Raw genomic sequence first — 21,736 nt, 5'->3', positions numbered from 1 at the left:
ACTGCAACACATCCTTCAAGTCCTGATTTCAAGAGTGACCTTCGTACTGTTGATTTGATGGACAGTGACACCTGTGCCTTCTGCCAGTTCTGTTGTCAATTCAACGCTTGTCTTCTTTCTGTTCCTTAAGGATATTATCTTCAAGTATTGCTCATCCTTGTTAGACAAAGGAAAGTGAAGCAAATCTAGAACTTTGAGTTTATAATATCCGCCCCCCCCCCCCCCAAATAATGAAAACATATTAAACAAAACTGGACTGCCCCCCCCCAATAATGAAAACATATTAAACAAAACTGGTTAAACAAACCACGCAAGTATGTGTGCAGACAGGCATCTATAACAGTGGTACTCAACTCTGGCCCTCGAGATCCAGTCCAGCCTAATCCAGACCAGGTTTTTACTCCAAGCAGGTTCTAATGTAGTTAACTGGAGCTGTTAAGAGGCAATGAACTAATTTAGAACCTGGTTGGAATAAAGACCAGGACTGAAATTACTCTCGAGAGTTGATACCACTGAGCTATAAGATGCTCAGGTAATACTTGACTATACCTGGAATCAAACACACAGGGGCACCTGACACTTCAGAAAGCCCAACATCAAACTAAAAGCCTGGCATATTACTGAATTGATACCCATTTGCTTAGTGCATTGTGGCTATTTCCACAGATACCAAAATAAAAGCTTGCTTTTCGTAAAAAACAAACAAACAACTGTTTAAATTGTTTATTTATTTAGGTCTTCAATAAATTGGTCTCTTTCTTTTCAAAAAGAAATTACAGTTTTAGCTTTACATTGCTATTAAATACACAGAACAAAAAGGCTACTGAACATTCATTCAAAAAAATAATATAAATTAGTCTGGGTAGGTTTTGGTGTCACTTTATATTGGTATTTAGCACATTATTTTGACAACACTTTTTTTAAATATAAAAAGGGTGTGTTGGGTGTTGTGCTGTGTGTTGCAATACCTCAGTTTACCACAGGGGGGCACTAAACTACAGGGGAGTAAAACCGTGCAGCAATCTTTAGCAAGTATTCTAGGCTTTGATATCTGGGCTAGATGGTCTAGCCAGCTTGCATCAGGCTGCATTGAGAGTGGGTGATCAATTCTGGGAAAGCAGAATGGATGAGGAGGATTAGGAGGGGGGGGAGGATTAGGAGGGGGGGGGGGATTAGGAGGGGGGGGAGGATTAGGAGGGGGGGGGGGATTGGGGGGGGTTTGGAGGGCTTTCTGAGAGACATTAAAATTAAAAAATACAAGTTTAAAATAAAACATTAAAAATAAAGTGTTCAAAGATTGTTCCTGGTCCGGTCCGGTCCGGTCCGTACTGACAGCACCCGGCCCAGTCCAGGTGCTGCTCTTCTAATTCACCGTTTCATTTTTCATCCTGAAAAAAATTAAATAAAATAGGAGGAGTCAGCACTCGCATACCCAACACTATAAAATTCTGACTTGAGTGACGGTTAAACGCGTGCGACGCATATCTGATTATTTTATTTTGGCCCGTCCAACCCTTGCCCGTTTTTCAGGGAACACAAAAAAGATACAATATCAGAAATATAATTTTGAAAGGACTGTTTTAAAATATGTAGGCTTCCTTTTAGATGTACTATATTTTCAAGCAGTATTTTAATTCAGAACAATAGGATTCTGAAAATATCACTTGCCAAAAGAGACTGGACATGTGGATTGTAATACAGAACATACTTTTAAATCCGGTACGTATTGTAGCAGTATGTAAAATTCCCCATTAACGACCCAACAGCAAAATGAAATCAAAATGCTACCCATGCAGAGAAATGTAAAAATATAAAAGGCAATGCAATTTAGCAAAAGATAAAAAAAAAAAAAAAAACAGTTTCCAGAATTAACAGTATTCCAAGTCAGTATTTAAAACTGCAGAATGTAGTGCTCAATACGGCCCTAACTCCAAATGAAAATGCACAAAAACAACTAAAGACCACGGTATCTCAAACTGTTTAATGCTTAACTGCTACATTACCCTGGCCCGTCTCGATCGTTTTGTTTTGGCTGCATTTTTGTCGGGTGAAGCTGGAGGAAGCGCTGTGTAACTGCACAATAAATGACTAACTGATTTGCGCACTCGAAAAAATGCAGACTGTGACGGATAATCAAATAAATTGTAACATTGAAGAGATGGGCTTTGTATCAGAAAACTGGTGACGAAGTCAGAAATCGTGTGTGACGGGTAAATGTGTGAATTTGTTAGAGAGAGAGATGTCGCTGTCCATCAAATCAACAGTATGAAGATCACTCTTGAAATCAGGACTTGAAGGATGTGTTGCAGTAAGAATACCTCTGTTAGGAAAGGGGAACAAGACTAAAAGGCTAAAATATGCACAAGAACACAGACATTGGACTATGGAACAATGGTCAAAGGTGCTTTGGACTGTTGATGGATGGACGACGACACCTGTGCCCTGTGCCAGTTCTGTTGTCAATTCAACGCTTGTCTTCTTTCTATTCCTTAAGGATATTATTTTCAGGTATCGCTCATCCTTGTTAGACAGCTTTTTGTGTCTTCCAGTCCTGGGTTTGTCAATTACAGATGCTGTTTCTCTGTGCTTGTTGATTATGTTTTGGATACCACACCTTGAAAATCGAGTGATGTGAGATATTTCACTCAATGCGTTTCCTTCTTCATGCAAGTCAAGGTTGTTATAAGAGTAGAAAACACTAGTGGAGGCTTTGAGTAAAATGTTGATGCTCATAATGCATCAGAGTAGAACAATGCAACATGCCTAAGACTTTTGCACAGCAGTGTGTGTACATATAAAAACACACAACATGGGAATTGATTTTATTCTTAATACAAGGATGGTAAACAGGACTGACGTGTATCTGGGAATCGTATAAGAGTGTTGACTATCTAGAATACACATTATTATTAGTGGCTGGAGTGCGCAAGTTAATGTTTGAGTTTAAATTTGTTCTCCCTATGTATTCAAATAAATAAAAATCAGGACCAGCATGTATAAAGTTCAGGGATGGGAACATGACTCCCATTGCAGAGCAGTGTGATCCATTCTAATACGACACACCTGAGCTTGTTACCTGTACACTGTGGCTAAAATCAAGCTGGTAGTAAAACCTGGATTGGGTGAAACTACTGTGCAACAGGAGTCTTATTTCCATCCCTTAACCCTTTGCGGTCCATTGTCGGACCTGGTCCGACATTGCAATTATTCCTATCTGGTCCATTGTCGGAACCTGTCCGACATCATCAAAAAAACGCAAAAAACGGGTTTCTAGTCGTTTTTTCTCCGGAAAAAGCAGAGAAAACCATTCAATGGCCCGAGTGGGAAAGTCAGGAGCCGAGACAAGCCCATAAAAAAAAAAAAGGCGTATCTCATGAATAGTCATACTTGCCCCTGGCATCCCATATGGGCGGTCATAAGGAAACAAGCTGGATGTTACTGTATCAGCGCACAGAGACTATCAAAGACATTTGCAGAGCTTTCTTGAGATGTTATAGTAATAAAATAATGACTTGGATCGCATTATTGAGGAGTTTGGTGATAAAACGAGTGATCAGGAGATGATCGATCGGTATGTACGACTATTATTATTATTATTATTTATTTCTTACATAGCTGAACGCTATAGCGAATGAAAGGGTGGGGCGGGGCTGGAGATGCCTAGTGAGTGCTTTGTTGATATGCAGGGCCTTTTAAACCCGTTTGACTGTGGAAAAAAAATACTTTTAAACAGCGCGTCTAAAATTAACTGCGTGTGAAAATAAATTAGACCTGGCGTGCCTGACGCGCATTTAATAAATGGACTGCAAAGGGTTAAGTTATATTTAAGCAAACCTTTTCTTTTATATAGTTACACAAAAACGGTGCTGTTTTATTAGATACAAGCTGTCATTTTCATATTTACAAAAGTTAGCAAAAAAACCCAACACAGCATATAGACAAGTAATTAATGCCTGGAACATAGATGGAGTATTTGTGAGCACACAGATGTTACACACTGACCTATCTTTAGTTGATCCTATTAAAAAAAAAAAAGCAGAAACAGCCATGCTCACAAACTTTCCATGTGAACCTGCAGCACGACTACTCACACAGAACTGAAAAATAAGATATTTTTAAAATATGAAGACTTTAACTTAAAACAGCTATAGCCAAAATGTGGCATCACCCTATCTAGAGATTGAGCTCATTTTTCTTCATGAAGTCCAATGCAACCTGCTGAATAATGTTACGTTAAAATCTTGAATTACGTACCACTTTGTAGCTTTCCTATATACTTAGACAATAAGTGTGACACTTCAAAATCTAACATGAAATAATGTACTATTACTGTTTCCTGTAGACTTTTGCGATATTGTTTTGTAGTTTCTGTGTGTGTAGGTTAACCCAGCCTGCCCTGTGTGTTGTAGTTATTATTATTATTATTATTATTTATTTCTTAGCAGACGCCCTTATCCAGGGTGACTTACAATTGTTACAAGATATCACATTATTTTTACATACAATTACATTATTTTTACATACAATTACCCATTTATACAGTTGGGTTTTTACTGGAGCAATCTAGGTAAAGTACCTTGCTCAAGGGTACAGCAACAGTGTCCCCCACCTGGGATTGAACCCACGACCCTCCGGTCAGGAGTCCAGAGCCCTAACCACTACTCCACACTGCTAGTTGTATTATTATTATTTGCAGTGAGACTTGCCCCCTGAGAAGGTCAGCAGGCAGGCAGCTCTACTCCGGGAGCAGGTGCGGGACCTCAGGGGGAGGGGGCTTGATGGAGACTGGCTGGGAGGTCCTGCGAGGCGGGGAGGGCTTGGACTGAGCCTGCTGCTGAACCGTGCTGTAGTACGTGACCCCGCCGTACACCTGAGAGAGAGAGAGAGAGAGAGAGCGAGAGAGCGAACGAGAGGGGGAGAGAGCGAGAGCAGGCGAGTGAGAGAGAGAGAGCGAGGGAGGGGGGAAGGGAGGAAGGGAGGGAGAGAGGGAGGGAGCGAGCGAGCGAGCGAGAGGGAGCAGGGGAGGGAGAGAGCGAGGGGGAGGGAGAGAGGGAGAGAGCGAGAGGGGGAAGGAGAGAGAGAGAGAGAGAGAGAGAGAGAGAGAGAGAGAGAGAGAGAGAGAGAGAGAGAGAGAGACACACACACAGATTAGTCTCCCACAAAGACAGTCTAATGATACCAAACGTTTGTTAATATTCTGTATGCCAAATACAAAATAAAATATGAATCTCGAATTCAGCTACACGGTAATTGCCAGGATAAAATAGACTACAGTGTGCTTTCTCTATTACAGGGTTTCGGCAGTGCTGACCTGAGGGTTGGGGTACATGGGGGGCAGTGTGATAAAATAGACTACAGTGTGCTTTCTCTATTACAGGGTTTCGGCAGTGCTGACCTGAGGGTTGGGGTACATGGGGGGCAGTGTGATAAAATAGACTACAGTGTGCTTTCTCTATTACAGGGTTTCGGCAGTGCTGACCTGAGGGTTGGGGTACATGGGGGGCAGTGTGATAAAATAGACTACAGTGTGCTTTCTCTATTACAGGGTTTCGGCAGTGCTGACCTGAGGGTTGGGGTACATGGGGGGCAGTGTGATAAAATAGACTACAGTGTGCTTTCTCTATTACAGGGTTTCGGCAGTGCTGACCTGAGGGTTGGGGTACATGGGGGGCAGTGTGATAAAATAGACTACAGTGTGCTTTCTCTATTACAGGGTTTCGGCAGTGCTGACCTGAGGGTTGGGGTACATGGGGGGCAGTGTGATAAAATAGACTACAGTGTGCTTTCTCTATTACAGGGTTTCGGCAGTGCTGACCTGAGGGTTGGGGTACATGGGGGGCAGTGTGATAAAATAGACTACAGTGTGCTTTCTCTATTACAGGGTTTCGGCAGTGCTGACCTGAGGGTTGGGGTACATGGGGGGCAGTGTGATAAAATAGACTACAGTGTGCTTTCTCTATTACAGGGTTTCGGCAGTGCTGACCTGAGGGTTGGGGTACATGGGGGGCAGTGTGATAAAATAGACTACAGTGTGCTTTCTCTATTACAGGGTTTCGGCAGTGCTGACCTGAGGGTTGGGGTACATGGGGGGCAGTGTGATAAAATAGACTACAGTGTGCTTTCTCTATTACAGGGTTTCGGCAGTGCTGACCTGAGGGTTGGGGTACATGGGGGGCAGTGTGATAAAATAGACTACAGTGTGCTTTCTCTATTACAGGGTTTCGGCAGTGCTGACCTGAGGGTTGGGGTACATGGGGGGCAGTGTGATAAAATAGACTACAGTGTGCTTTCTCTATTACAGGGTTTCGGCAGTGCTGACCTGAGGGTTGGGGTACATGGGGGGCAGTGTGATAAAATAGACTACAGTGTGCTTTCTCTATTACAGGGTTTCGGCAGTGCTGACCTGAGGGTTGGGGTACATGGGGGGCAGTGTGATAAAATAGACTACAGTGTGCTTTCTCTATTACAGGGTTTCGGCAGTGCTGACCTGAGGGTTGGGGTACATGGGGGGCAGTGTGATAAAATAGACTACAGTGTGCTTTCTCTATTACAGGGTTTCGGCAGTGCTGACCTGAGGGTTGGGGTACATGGGGGGCAGTGTGATAAAATAGACTACAGTGTGCTTTCTCTATTACAGGGTTTCGGCAGTGCTGACCTGAGGGTTGGGGTACATGGGGGGCAGTGTGATAAAATAGACTACAGTGTGCTTTCTCTATTACAGGGTTTCGGCAGTGCTGACCTGAGGGTTGGGGTACATGGGGGGCAGTGTGATAAAATAGACTACAGTGTGCTTTCTCTATTACAGGGTTTCGGCAGTGCTGACCTGAGGGTTGGGGTACATGGGGGGCAGTGTGATAAAATAGACTACAGTGTGCTTTCTCTATTACAGGGTTTCGGCAGTGCTGACCTGAGGGTTGGGGTACATGGGGGGCAGTGTGATAAAATAGACTACAGTGTGCTTTCTCTATTACAGGGTTTCGGCAGTGCTGACCTGAGGGTTGGGGTACATGGGGGGCAGTGTGATAAAATAGACTACAGTGTGCTTTCTCTATTACAGGGTTTCGGCAGTGCTGACCTGAGGGTTGGGGTACATGGGGGGCAGTGTGATAAAATAGACTACAGTGTGCTTTCTCTATTACAGGGTTTCGGCAGTGCTGACCTGAGGGTTGGGGTACATGGGGGGCAGTGTGATAAAATAGACTACAGTGTGCTTTCTCTATTACAGGGTTTCGGCAGTGCTGACCTGAGGGTTGGGGTACATGGGGGGCAGTGTGATAAAATAGACTACAGTGTGCTTTCTCTATTACAGGGTTTCGGCAGTGCTGACCTGAGGGTTGGGGTACATGGGGGGCAGTGTGATAAAATAGACTACAGTGTGCTTTCTCTATTACAGGGTTTCGGCAGTGCTGACCTGAGGGTTGGGGTACATGGGGGGCAGTGTGATAAAATAGACTACACTGTGCTTTCTCTATTACAGGGTTTCGGCAGTGCTGACCTGAGGGTTGGGGTACATGGGGGGCAGTGTGATAAAATAGACTACAGTGTGCTTTCTCTATTACAGGGTTTCGGCAGTGCTGACCTGAGGGTTGGGGTACATGGGGGGCAGTGTGATAAAATAGACTACAGTGTGCTTTCTCTATTACAGGGTTTCGGCAGTGCTGACCTGAGGGTTGGGGTACATGGGGGGCAGTGTGATAAAATAGACTACAGTGTGCTTTCTCTATTACAGGGTTTCGGCAGTGCTGACCTGAGGGTTGGGGTACATGGGGGGCAGTGTGATAAAATAGACTACAGTGTGCTTTCTCTATTACAGGGTTTCGGCAGTGCTGACCTGAGGGTTGGGGTACATGGGGGGCAGTGTGATAAAATAGACTACAGTGTGCTTTCTCTATTACAGGGTTTCGGCAGTGCTGACCTGAGGGTTGGGGTACATGGGGGGCAGTGTGATAAAATAGACTACAGTGTGCTTTCTCTATTACAGGGTTTTGGCAGTGCTGACCTGAGGGTTGGGGTACATGGGGGGCAGTGTGATAAAATAGACTACAGTGTGCTTTCTCTATTACAGGGTTTCGGCAGTGCTGACCTGAGGGTTGGGGTACATGGGGGGCAGTGTGATAAAATAGACTACAGTGTGCTTTCTCTATTACAGGGTTTCGGCAGTGCTGACCTGAGGGTTGGGGTACATGGGGGGCAGTGTGATAAAATAGACTACAGTGTGCTTTCTCTATTACAGGGTTTCGGCAGTGCTGACCTGAGGGTTGGGGTACATGGGGGGCAGTGTGATAAAATAGACTACAGTGTGCTTTCTCTATTACAGGGTTTCGGCAGTGCTGACCTGAGGGTTGGGGTACATGGGGGGCAGTGTGATAAAATAGACTACAGTGTGCTTTCTCTATTACAGGGTTTCGGCAGTGCTGACCTGAGGGTTGGGGTACATGGGGGGCAGTGTGATAAAATAGACTACAGTGTGCTTTCTCTATTACAGGGTTTCGGCAGTGCTGACCTGAGGGTTGGGGTACATGGGGGGCAGTGTGATAAAATAGACTACAGTGTGCTTTCTCTATTACAGGGTTTCGGCAGTGCTGACCTGAGGGTTGGGGTACATGGGGGGCAGTGTGATAAAATAGACTACAGTGTGCTTTCTCTATTACAGGGTTTCGGCAGTGCTGACCTGAGGGTTGGGGTACATGGGGGGCAGTGTGATAAAATAGACTACAGTGTGCTTTCTCTATTACAGGGTTTCGGCAGTGCTGACCTGAGGGTTGGGGTACATGGGGGGCAGTGTGATAAAATAGACTACAGTGTGCTTTCTCTATTACAGGGTTTCGGCAGTGCTGACCTGAGGGTTGGGGTACATGGGGGGCAGTGTGATAAAATAGACTACAGTGTGCTTTCTCTATTACAGGGTTTCGGCAGTGCTGACCTGAGGGTTGGGGTACATGGGGGGCAGTGTGATAAAATAGACTACAGTGTGCTTTCTCTATTACAGGGTTTCGGCAGTGCTGACCTGAGGGTTGGGGTACATGGGGGGCAGTGTGATAAAATAGACTACAGTGTGCTTTCTCTATTACAGGGTTTCGGCAGTGCTGACCTGAGGGTTGGGGTACATGGGGGGCAGTGTGATAAAATAGACTACAGTGTGCTTTCTCTATTACAGGGTTTCGGCAGTGCTGACCTGAGGGTTGGGGTACATGGGGGGCAGTGTGATAAAATAGACTACAGTGTGCTTTCTCTATTACAGGGTTTCGGCAGTGCTGACCTGAGGGTTGGGGTACATGGGGGGCAGTGTGATAAAATAGACTACAGTGTGCTTTCTCTATTACAGGGTTTCAGCAGTGCTGACCTGAGGGTTGGGGTACATGGGGGGCAGTGTGATAAAATAGACTACAGTGTGCTTTCTCTATTACAGGGTTTCGGCAGTGCTGACCTGAGGGTTGGGGTACATGGGGGGCAGTGTGATAAAATAGACTACAGTGTGCTTTCTCTATTACAGGGTTTCGGCAGTGCTGACCTGAGGGTTGGGGTACATGGGGGGCAGTGTGATAAAATAGACTACAGTGTGCTTTCTCTATTACAGGGTTTCGGCAGTGCTGACCTGAGGGTTGGGGTACATGGGGGGCAGTGTGGCTCCAGCAGGGTAGGAGAAGTTTGTGTTGCTGAAGGCCATCACCCCCGGGGGGGAGTAGTACGCGGGTGCGAGGAGCGGTCCTGGGGGGGGCTGCCCTGGAGACATAGAGACGGGGGGGCCGGCGTACAGACCAGGGTTCGGAAGCGGGGCGGGGGGCTGGTGGGGGTGCAGACCTGCAGACGAGAGAAAAACAAACAAACCAAAAAAAGGGCACATTAACTGATTTGATTAACGAAAAAAAAAAAAAAAAAAAAAACACACCTTAAACAGATCTGAAAATGTGTAAAAGGCTTTATAATAATGATGGGGTAACAAACAGCCACTAAGGTACAGATTTGTATAACCAACGACAAAATCCATGAACCAGCTGGCCACTGTGACTGTCTCCTAATTCAACAAGAGATGGAAATAAGACTCCCATTGCATAGCAGTTTGATCCATTCCTGGTTTTACTAGGAGTGAAATAACAAACACTTGAGGTTGTTCTCTATACACTGTGGCCAAAAGTTTTGCCTCGCCCCACACATTAAACCTATTGAATTAAATACAGCTTTGTAGTTTCCCAATACACTTCATGTGACATTACAAAATCTAACATGAAATGCTGTGCTACTATTACGGCTTCCTTCTGGTAGACTTTTGCAATATCATTATGTAGTTTCTTTGACTATATCTAAATTTATGTTCTCAATTATATATACATTACATTACATAATATATATACACATTACATATATATATACACATTACATATATATATATATATATATATATATATATATACATATACATATATATATATATATATATATATATATATATATACACACACACACACACACATATATATATATATATATATATATATAAGGAATACAAGGAAGGCTATATTTGCATCCTGAGCCAATTGAAACAAAAGCATAATTATTATTATTATTTATTTCTTAGCTGACACCCTTATCCAGGGGGACTTACAATTGTTACAAGATATCACTTTTTTTTTTTTTACATCCAATTCCCCATTTATACAGTTGGGTTTTTACCCACAATACAGAAATGTTCATTAATGATCAACAAAATGAAACCGGGTGAAACTGCTGTGCACGAGGATTCTTATTCCCTTCCCTGCAGTGTCTATATCAGGGGTCTCCAGCCCTGGTCCTGGAGAGCCCCTGTCCAGCAGGTTTTATCGGTGTCTTTACATCATCAGTGGCCAAAGATCTGGAACACCTGTTAATCTTGACTAAGCCAATAACTGGTTCAATTAAATAACAGAGATTGGTTGCAACGAAAACTAGTAGCTCTCCAGGACTGGGTTTGTAGCCCCGTGACCCGTATGTATCGGATTGTCGGCTCACCTGGGTGCGCCAGGTGCATTTCGGGCTGGACCATCATGCCCTGCGGGGGGAGGGAGGCGGGGCTCTCGCTGTGAGTGTAGATTGGTCCTTGGAAAGGTACTGCAGTGAGAGGGCGACACAGGGACAAGCATGGATTCAAACGTTCATCCCCTAAACCAAGTTACTCTGTATAAGGACATACTGTTTATTGAACCTCTCTTCTATTCAAGTGTTAATGCAGACCAACAGTTCTTTGCATTGTAGTGTGTTATGTATTGTAACAAAAAAAAAAGTTACAGATGTAGCTTAATATACTAAAAGAAAAATAAATCTGTTGACAAAGACTAGAAGTCTTACTAAATGATTTAAATCAATCAATCAATCAATAAATCAATCGAACTTTGAGTTGAACCGTTTGTCATTGAATTTCCAGTGAAACCTCTAATTGATGTCTGTCAGTCAGGGGACCAACAAAATGTTGTCTTAATATTTTAGGTCTATTGCACTGAAGTCAACGGACCCCAGACAGTGTTTTTACAGCTGTGGCCAAAAGTTTTGCATCACCCTACAGCATTAACTCATTTTGCTTCATAAAGATGAATTAAACCTGCTGAGTAATGAAGTTGTAGTTTTTCCCCCCTATACTTAATGACAAAAAAAATGTCTCAAGCCTAAAATTCTAGACGATGCAAAACCTTTGGCCACAGCTGCAGATCCAGCACTAGCGAGTGTGATCCTGTGCTGCTGCAATGGGGGAAGCAGTTTGGGCTGACATTAGGCAGGTTGAAACAGTGGATTCTTTTAAATCTAAACTGAATACAAGCTTTTGTATAAATGGGTTGAGCTCTGGGATGCCACGGCGTGATGGGTGGGCGCTGTATTGTATTGTGTGGAGGGAGGTGCTCACGCGGGTCGTAGTAGTGTCCCTCCATGATGCCGATGTGCATGGCTGCGGGTTCGGGGACTGGGCGCTGCCGCTGGGAGGAGTAACGCTTCGCTCGGCCCACTCCCACACCCTGAGAGAGAGAAAGAGAGAGAGAGAGAGAGAGAGAGAGATTTATAATGTCCAATAAATAAAAGGGCAGTGATATAAACTTCCGTTCTCCGACCCCCAAAGTTTGTCGTTTGCTTTACTACACACCCCACAATTGACCAAGAAAAAGGCTCACACACTTATGTTCATACGGTTTAGAGAAGGTCAAACGATTATTAAACTCACCATCTCATCGATCCTGCTGTACTGATGAGAGGCGGCTCCCATGTGCATCTGATTGGGAATGCCTGCGAGAGAGACGGACAGAGAGAAAGGATTGAAACGCAACAAAATCACTTTTTAAATGCTATAAATATGCATTAACTAAATCATTAATTTATTTGTATTTTATAACAGCTTTAAAAAAGTAAAGGTGATCCAAAATCTGCAAATCATTTTTCATGCACTCTTGCAGGACAGTAAGAAAAGCAGAATTCCCCACTCCACTCCACTCCACTCCACTCACCCCTCATCTCTCCGGGGATGTAGGGAGGCTGGCTTGGGGCCCAGCTCTGCTGTGCGCTCAGGTTCATACAGGCCATCTCGTGCTCCAGTCCCCCTGAGCCCCCCGCCCCTCCAACCCCTTCGAGGGGGGGCTCCCAGGACTCCGCCTTCACCACCGGGTGGGCTGGGGGGGTCAGCTGGGCCTTCTGAGGGGGGGGCACCTGAACAGAAAGAAAGAAGAAAAAAAAAACGCATCTTAATTGTGCAAGACATGAAGTCATGATCAGGCTGTGACGATACTTCATGCGTAGGGCTTCTGATTTTCGGTGTTTCACCCCGGCAATTGATCCCTGTTAAAGACATTCGTGTGTCTCAAATCACAACTGAGAAACACGTTAACAGTAACATTGATTTAATTTACAGGGTTTTTCTGTGAAACAACTAAAAACGCTTTTTAAAAAAAAAAATCAGCCAAGCCTTAATTTTTCATTTACAAGCAGAACGTACAAACGAAATTGCAACAGAGTGAGTAATCTTTATTAATGCTTCAATAAAAAATGAAGTATTTTATGCTGGAAACACTATTCGAATCGTAATGTCTAACTGATTTACATAGAAGAGTCGCTTCTGCTTTGAAATGAAAGACTTCAGATTTAACCCTTTAAGGACCATGAGTTTCAGTGGGATGCTCCCCCACGACCAGGTTTTTTTTGGCTGTAGTTCACTCATAAATTCACTAAAAATCTGTTTTACAGTAGCATCCTGGAATTGGTGTCCTTTTCAGAACACTCTGGGGAACATTATAAAATACTTCACAAGCCAAACAAGCTTTTTGCTTTCTCAAATCTCAGCATATTTATTTTTTCTTTTAAATTTGAAGTAGTTTTTTTTCTTGTTAATGTATTCTGCTTCGAGTTACATGAATAAAAACATTTTATTCTAATGACCCAAGGTACCCTACAATACTTTTGTTTTAAAATATTGATGTTTGGGCAAATTACAAGATGTTGTTTCACGTGAGTGATTACAATGACACACTACGCGTTCGTTCTCAGGCTCTTTATAAGCAATAATGGACATTACTCTATTATTTTCGATAAATATTCATAAATAAAATAGTTCTTCGTTCCAAGAAGGAAAAAAAAAAAACATACCGGATAACTTTAGCTCATGAAATAGTATCTGCTTATATCCTGACATTTACACATGTTCCAACACATATATATTAAAACACATGACAATAAATGTTCTAATATAATCAAGTCAAATACATCGGACTTAGTGTTTTCCCATTTTTTTTAGCTGTAAGTATGTTCTTGTGTCATGTTTTACTGGACTTTACTCATGTAGGCAAATAGTTTCTCTAAGTTTTAACTATTTGCCTATATGAGTAGGTGCAATCTAATAAAATTACTAAAACTATGTATTTTTCCTATTAACCCCAAGTTTGAATTAATCAATATGAAATATAAAAGTTTAATACTACATTCAATTAAACTACTGTATAGGATCCTTAAACTGAACAGCACAGAACACCACGTAGTGTCAAATCCACACAGCGGGAAATTGCATCAATCTGGGCCCCCTAACCTGAGCAGCAGAGTCCGGCAGGGTCCCCCCGAGCTGCAGGGGATGCAGGGGCTCCTCCACCGAAGCCTGCTTCCCAATCTCCGAAGCCTTATTCCGGGTCCTCCTGGCTCGGGAATACGACTTCTTTTCCACAGTCCTTTCAGGAGCCGCGGCAGGAGACGGAGGGAGAGGGGAGGAGGCGCCACCCCGATCCCTGGCTGGGAAAGCCGTGTCTGGGTGAACGCCGCTGCCCTCCTCCTCCTCCTCCTCCTCCTCCTTCCTCCGGGACGGGGCTGTGAAATCCCTCTCCTGGGACTGTCTGGAACAATAAGACTCCTTCGTCTCTCTTCCCTCCCACTCCCCCTCGCCCCCTTCATCCTGATACTCCTCCACCACCACGTTAGGAGAAGACTGGGGCTCGTATTTGGAGCGGGTGCGGTGGTTGTTGCTGTAGTTTCGGTCGCGCTCTCGTTCGCTGTAACCGTGCTGTTCTGCAGGCTTGAAGTTCGTGCGTCCTTCTCTGTAAGCACTGGAGGAGGGCGAGGGGTTACTGGGGGCAGTCCTGCTGTTCTGGAAGGTGCGCGGTTGCTGGGAGACGCGTCCGGACCCCCCTGTGGAGTTGCGGGCTGCCCCGTAAGGCCGCGAGGACTGGGGTGTGCCGTGCTGCTGCTGCGGTGAGGGAGGTGGGGGGTGGTGGTTGGTGGTGCCGCTGGAGTGCCACGGAACACGGTTCGGCTTCTCCGCGTCGTGCCACCTCTTGTCCCGCCCCGGAGGGGGGCTGCCGCTGTACCTTGAGAGGGGAAATCGATATCAATGAGAGGAGAGACCTGGGTCAATCAGAATTGTAATGGTAGACAGAGAGGAGGAGAGGCGATATCTTTTATTAGACTAACTGAACAATAATTCAATCGCAAGCTTTCAAGATCTCAAAGGTCTCTTCAGGTGAAAGTAGAAAAGAGAGATGGTTTCATCTTTCAACTGAAGAGGAGACCTCTAAGGTCTTGAAAGCTTGTGGCTGATTCTTGTTTAGTTCATCCAATTAAAAGGTAGGAGCTCTCCTCCTCGGTGTGTCATCCCTGGCCTGCTACCGCTATTATTTCGCCCGTCAACGACCATGGAAGAAATTGTAATTGTGAATAGCAATTTACAATGCAGCTGCAGCTTAACCTAATTCTGCCATATAATTGATTCCGATTACAGTTCAAATCACACACGTATCTGTCATTCGATCATTGTTCTATTTTCAAGTTATGTAGCATGTTTCAGTACTTGTACCTGTGATCATTGCTTGGTTATTTAGAATTGAGTAAACATGTTTTTGTGTGTAGTTGCTTGTTATTTTAGTGCAATTGTAATTACTGCAGTATAAATCGCAACTGTGATTAAATAAAATGCAACAGCAATTCTAGTAAAGCATTGTAATTGCCCCTAGGTCTGCACCGTCCAACCTTCCTAGTGCTAACCAGTGTGTGTGCCTGTCTCTGTCTGTACCAGAAGGGGGCACTGCCTCTCACTTCTATAATGACACTGGCCGATCCAGTCTGTGCTACTTGGACGAGGAGTTCAGGAGCTGCCTGCACATCGTTCAGGGGGTACCTGGGTTTGCGGCAGCGCTGGGGTTGGAGGTCGGAGGGCCCGCTCGCGTGGCGGATATCGTAGCCGTACACGGAGACGAGCTCCTCGCGGGATTTGGGTGCCTGCTCGTCCTCGCGGAACTTGTCGTGAACCCAGCGGCCCTCGTCCTTCCACAGCTTCTTGTGGCGCCCCTTCGGTCTGTGGAGAGGGAGAGGGAGGGAGACCCTTTATACACACCATACAGCTTCACAAATTGCCGTTCCTGCAATCGGCAGGGACGGCAATACGACTCCTACTGCATAGCAGTTTCACCCATTCCAGGTTTTACTACAAGCTCAATAAACGCATAGTAAAAAAAAAACAAAAAAAACACCTGTATCCAATTTGATACATTTTTTTCTTTACAAGAGTAGCCTGACCTCAAATTAGGAAGTCACTTCAATAGGTTCAAAGCAGCCAGCACTACGTTAGCCGCCCCCACCCCTCCCTCACCGCATGTCCTCCTCCTGCGCCGCCCCCCTCACGTCGTGCTCGAAGAACAGCCCCTTGCGGGGGATGTAGGCCGGGTTCTTGCGATCCTCGTCATCGTCCAGCTTGCTCCCCGGTTCATCCCCAGGCTTGCTCTCCGGTGTCTCTGTGCTCTCCTTCGAGAGAGAGAGAAAGAGAGAGAGAGAGAGTTATATACGAAATATACACAACACTGTCATTAGCTTCATCTTTAAGAAACAGGTTATAATTCCAGTTTAAATGTGGTTTCCTTAGGAATAGCTAGAAAGACTGTTTATATAAAAAAGAGAAAAACAATAGTCAATAGCTCTGCTTTCTTCCCTTTACAAAACAGGGTTATAATTCATGTTTAAAGATTGAATAAACTTTGAATAAACTATAAAGCTTACAAAATGAATAATTTTAGCCCCAACCACCCCTCAAGTTTTTTCAGTATGAAACGTGACACACTGTCAAAATGAAAACATTACTAAGTTAGTATCGAGTATGACCGCCCTGAGCATTCCTGGCAGCGCTGATGCATAGACCTGATCAGCCTCTGGATAGATTGCTGTGGGATGTTCCGCCACTCTTCCTGTGCAGCTGCAGCCAGCTGGCGAAGGTTGGCTGGTCGCGGTTGTCTCCTGTGGATGGTGCTGGCGGGTTGGTCCCACAGATGTTCTATTGGACTCAGATCAGGAGAAAAAGCTGGCCACGGCAAGATCTCGACATTGTTTTCTTGAAGTCGTGCAATTGTAATCCTAGCACTGTGGGGTCTTGCATTGTCCTGCTGGAAAATCCACACTTCTGGATTGGCTTGCAGGAACGGAAAAACTGTTGCCTGGAGGACTTCGTCAATGTATCGCTGAGCAGTAAGGTTACCCTCAATCTGCACCAAAGGCCTTCTTGTGTTAAAGAAGATTCCTCCCCACATCACACTTTCACCGCCCACAGAAGTGTTCTCATTTGAATGCAAGTCGTGCCTTTTCATTTAACAATTACGCACAACGGTGTTTTTAGTTATTAGATCTTCTGTTAAAAAAAATAAGCTAACGTTTGTTTATTTTGAAAAATAAAACATCAATGCATCGATTACCGTCAATGTCTATACAATAATCGAATACAAAAATAAGGGTGCCAATTGCAGCTCTAAATAAATCTCACACATCACACAGAGCTCTCTCATTTGCCAGTTTTTAAAACTGTCGTGTCATTTCTAGTGAATATGAACATCTGATTTTTACGTGTCAAAAGATATTCGTTCGACTATTCGGATATTTGTTCCAGCACTAATATACACACACGCGTACACACAGTTAGACTGCTCGATGAGGTGTGGGAAAGCGATGGGAGTACCTGTCCATCTCCACTCTGCCTCTCCCCTGCCAGCGTCTTCCCCTTCTCCTGTGCTTTCTCCTCCTTGCTCAGGGCTGCCTCAGTCTCCTCCTCCACTGCGCCCCCCTGCTCTCCAGAGACCGGCTCGCTCTCCACTGGCTGCTCGGGTGTCTCCTCCTGGCTGAACTCTTCTTCTTCTCCTCCTCCTCCTCCTCCCCCCTGTCCCTCCTCTTCCTCCTCGGCCTGGAAGAATGACAGTCAGAGTGTGTTTATAGGAGCCCCTGTATTCAAACAGCGCAAGTATCCTTCATCATAATTTGGTTTGGACTATGTTCAACCTACCTCGGAGCGAGAGCCATTTTCTTCTGCACTTTCATAATCAGACAAGACAACTGTAATGAGAAAAAACAAGTCACATTATATTATTACTGTCACACTGATGATATCATTTCATTTACTGTTACCTGGTGACCAATTACCGTCACATAAACAAATAGGTATATAAAAAAATGTTTTTGTACTAGGGCAAAGGGTTGAAGCATCAAAGCCAACTTCCTTAATGCAAGACTATTTATATTTGTGTAGCCTTTTCTGTTATCACAAGTATTCAATAAAAGACTTACAAGGACTGAAACAGAAAACGATACACAAAGCGAACATGAACAGGGGGTCCCTCATCGCACAGCAGTGTGATCCATTCCTGGTTTCACTACGAGTTTAATAAGACACACCTCAGCTTGTTACCTATACACACTGTGGCTAATCAAGCTCAGATTAAACCCTGGAACGGATTACACTGCTACGCAATCGGAGTCTTATTTCCATCCCTGGTTAACATCAAGGAGGATGCATTTGTTGAAAACTCATAAGTGCCAAGTTGTTGTTTACAGTGCTGATAGCATCCACAACGAACCCCTATGTGCTGGGGGTGGTGTCATGCCTATTTCTACAAGGGAGTCGTCCCCCCCCCCCCCCAAAAAAAGATTTTCAAATCAGGTGGTGTACTTACCATCCCCTTCTATGCCATCTTCGCTCTCCTGCAGAGAGAAAGAAAGCCCGGTTACACGCCATGAAGAGTTCACTCCTATAATCACTTCCACAAAGTGCATCAGGGAGGGGAAGACGACTCCCCCTGCACACCACTTTGAGCCATTCTTGGGATTACTAGGACTAAAATCAGCCACACCCTGAGCTTGAGACCTCTACACTGAGGCTAACCAAGCTCCTAGCAAAACCAGGAATGGGAGGGGGCGGACTGCTACGCAATAGGAGTCCTATTTATTACAGGGATGGAAATAAGACTCCTATTGCAGAGCTGGTTCACCCATTCCAGGTTTATTATTACGAGCTTGATTGGCCCCAGCGTGTATAGGTAACAAGCTCAGGTGCGTCTTAATCAACTCCTAGTAAAACCAGGAATGGAGTAAACTTCTACGCAACGGGAGTCTTATTTCCATCCCTGGTTTCAGAAATCGGGATGCGATCTTTATTAAATCTACAGCTGGCCTCCAGGGGAATCTCTGCCAACACAGTCAAACAATCAGATCAGTTAAACAGAGGAAAGAACCAGCCATTGGTTTGTATGTGTTTCTAATTGTGAAGTGCCTGGAGGTGTTTTACATAAAAGGCGCTATACAGAAAGATTATTATATACAATAGACAGAAGAAAAAAAAATATATCAGCGGAGTGCAGGTCAGAGGTACTCCGCCAGCATCACAAGCAAACAAACTAAAGAAGCTGGATGTGCGATTTTTACTTAAAAAACGTCCGGTTTTATCATTATCATCAGTCAAAAACGGAACTGTTGGCACATTACAAAATTTTAGCTGGTCTGAATAAGTCAGCCAGACTATGAGGACTAACCCATAATAAGCCTCTACAAGTGCGGACTGAAATTCACAATTTAAGGTGTAAAGACAAAGTCAGACATCTTGTACATCATCACTACAAACATCTGATTAAAAACTTTGAGGATATTGAAAGCACCAGCCTATTAATGATAGAAGCGTGTTTATTAGGCGTGATTCGGGCCGACGCATTTAAAATCCATATTCATAATCTATTTCGAGAGGCCTGACTGTACTTGTATTTTTGTGCACATTCCACACTAGCGGATCATACTTGCATTTTAAGTCGCTGGTACTCTATTGCTGCTTTGGCACTGAACGTTAAGTTATAAATGTGTTGTTTATATAATACTAATTATACATGTGGCGTTTCCGTCGGTTAAACGGTATAAATCAAACCTGCATTTTTGTATTATTATTATTTAAATATAGGAGTATATTATTGTGTGACACTATTATAGTTTTTGCAACATTTTTAAGAATAAAACAAAAACAGTCTCTTCAGAATATTTTGTTCCTCAACCATAATAAATGAGAAAAAGTTTGAAATAAGAATGAAGCGAAACAGAATCAGGCTCAGTCGAGATATGAAGGTAAAAACAGGCGACACTGTTGTCATTAACAGATATTCCTGAGTTTAATTAGGAAACAGAATCGGTGCAAAATAACTTTAAAAAGGTACATCATGTGATCAAAGATAAAAGCAGAGAAATTCAAGCCTTAACTTATAAAGAAAGCTTTGCAGCTGCTACAAAATGTCAATCATATATTCATATATATAGAGAGACAGTAAGACAATATTTGTAAATCGCACTGCACCTTCGATCCCCATCAGTCCCCCAGTTTTTGCAGACAAAAGTGCTGAATCACATCCCAAGCAGTAAAAACACAACCAGATAGCTGGATGAGAATGTATTGTATGCATTTCACGAACTGAACAACTAGCCCAGGCTTGTTTGTTTTGCACTGTATGTTTCGTACACAAAAACAAGGTCAGTTTACACTGTCGGTGTTTGTTTAGTTTTGTATAAATCTACGAAAAAGTACCTTGTAAACATGGGATTACTGGGAAACTCCAAAAAGGCTAACGCACGCACGCACGCAAGCATGTCTTAGATTTAAGATCAATAAGAATTTGGGTTTAGAATGCAAAACAAAAAATAATTAAAAATGTTAACAAACTAAGTTAGTTAGGAACCGGTGATGCTAAAAATGTAGGACGTGCTTCTCAGCACCTGACTGACCGATACATGCTGCACTGTGTGCGTGTTGAGCGCCACGTTTTCAAATTCAATTTTGGGTCTACTACTAGTATTGCTAGTTAGTTAGCGGTACCCCTATATTTTCAAAACACGAGACCCCCCCCCCAAAAAAAACCAAATACACCAAAGCCCTTCCTCAATTACTGTTAAAACTAGACAACGTTGTGGAAAACGAATAAGACGTATTTGTTCAGACACTAAAACACCCTTATACCCCCCCCCCCCCCGGGCCTTTAAAACAGCCGTATTTGCCCCCTCCCGACCACAGCTCCCAAGCCCCACTGCTCCCAAAGCTGTGGCGGTGACTCCGCCGCCCTGCAACACCGCCCCTGACTTTCCCGGAGGATTTGATACCGTTAACCCGAGGCTCAGCGGCCTGGACGAGTTATGCTCAGTCGGCAGACTGTTTTTCAGCCCAATTAAGAAAACACTAGACCGCTTGCTTGTACGGCTGTCGAAACTCACACACTCCGACTCGTGTTCCCTGTCCGCCTTGACCCTGACGCTTATCGGCGGCAGTGCCACGGGTTCTGGGACCCGGACCCTGTTCTTCGTCGCGGCCGAACCGGACCCCGCGGTACCGGTACCGGAGCCGGACTCATCCTCATCTTCGCTGTCTTGGGACGCGCGCTTACGCCGCCGCCGCCTGTCAGCCATCTTGGAAATCGAATGGCATTTACCGGCCGCGCGCGGGCTTATGGGTGGAGGAGGAAAACACTACAATTCCCGACAAGCACCACCCGCTGATCGGGACTTGCCGCGATGGGTTCTGGGGAATGTAGTCTTTGTGAATAAAATCCCTGCATTGCTATGGCACAGCAAGCCCTGGGCAAGGATGGGCAGTATGAACAATACATGCCGTTGAAATACCGTACCTGCTTTCATTTGTGTTTTTTGTAATTTGTAATGCACATGCTAATGTAGAAGCATGTTGTGTTTTTGTATTGAAAAATACACATGCCTGATTTGTAATTTCAAAATAAAATTTTTAAAAAATACTTCTTGTTTTACTTTGCTGCTGTGCCACCCGGCGCTAAATTAATCGCAGGATCTTGACTTTTTCGCTGTGAGTTTTGTAAAAAAAAAAACAACGTTTTGTTTACACGATGTCCTTTTCTGTACCCGTATGGTTTGCATCTGAAATAAAATTAACCGTCATCTGACTAAAAACGAAATTATCTCCTAAATTCTTCCTTGTGCAGTGTACATATAACTCCAG

The 21,736-nt window shown here is 44.2% G+C and overlaps 1 protein-coding gene across 1 annotated transcript; it reads right to left on the bottom strand.

The window, feature by feature from the left end:
* Positions 1 to 708: 708 nt before the first annotated feature.
* On the bottom strand, positions 709 to 21,205 carry LOC117434616 (protein CASC3-like). The gene is made up of 14 exons (XM_059003099.1): positions 20,983 to 21,205; positions 18,417 to 18,444; positions 17,750 to 17,799; positions 17,429 to 17,650; positions 16,079 to 16,230; positions 15,608 to 15,784; positions 14,033 to 14,801; positions 12,465 to 12,663; positions 12,185 to 12,246; positions 11,873 to 11,981; positions 10,987 to 11,085; positions 9,596 to 9,801; positions 4,707 to 4,870; positions 709 to 1,388 (listed from the first exon to the last, which is right to left on the bottom strand). Exons 1-13 carry the CDS (start codon positions 21,172 to 21,174, stop codon positions 4,736 to 4,738), a joined length of 2,400 nt encoding a protein of 799 aa, XP_058859082.1. The 5' UTR covers positions 21,175 to 21,205; the 3' UTR covers positions 709 to 1,388; positions 4,707 to 4,735.
* Between the last annotated feature and the right edge of the window lie 531 nt (positions 21,206 to 21,736).

Source organism: Acipenser ruthenus, chromosome 28 (genome assembly GCF_902713425.1).
Source record: "Acipenser ruthenus chromosome 28, fAciRut3.2 maternal haplotype, whole genome shotgun sequence".
Classification (NCBI taxonomy): Eukaryota; Metazoa; Chordata; class Actinopteri; order Acipenseriformes; family Acipenseridae; genus Acipenser; species Acipenser ruthenus.
Note: the sequence above shows the minus strand (reverse complement) of the source record. Positions and strands in the feature narration are given on the sequence as shown.

Bases quoted from the DNA above. Each gene is read 5' to 3' on its own strand.
- LOC117434616 (XM_059003099.1), bottom strand. From the start codon at position 21,174: ATGGCTGACAGGCGGCGGCGGCGTAAGCGCGCGTCCCAAGACAGCGAA. The intron at 12,247-12,464 runs GTGAGTGGAGTG...TCTCTCTCGCAG, and splicing joins CATCCCCGGAGAGATGAGGG to GCATTCCCAATCAGATGCAC. The intron at 4,871-9,595 runs GTCAGCACTGCC...TCTCTCTCTCAG, and splicing joins CCATGTACCCCAACCCTCAG to GTGTACGGCGGGGTCACGTA.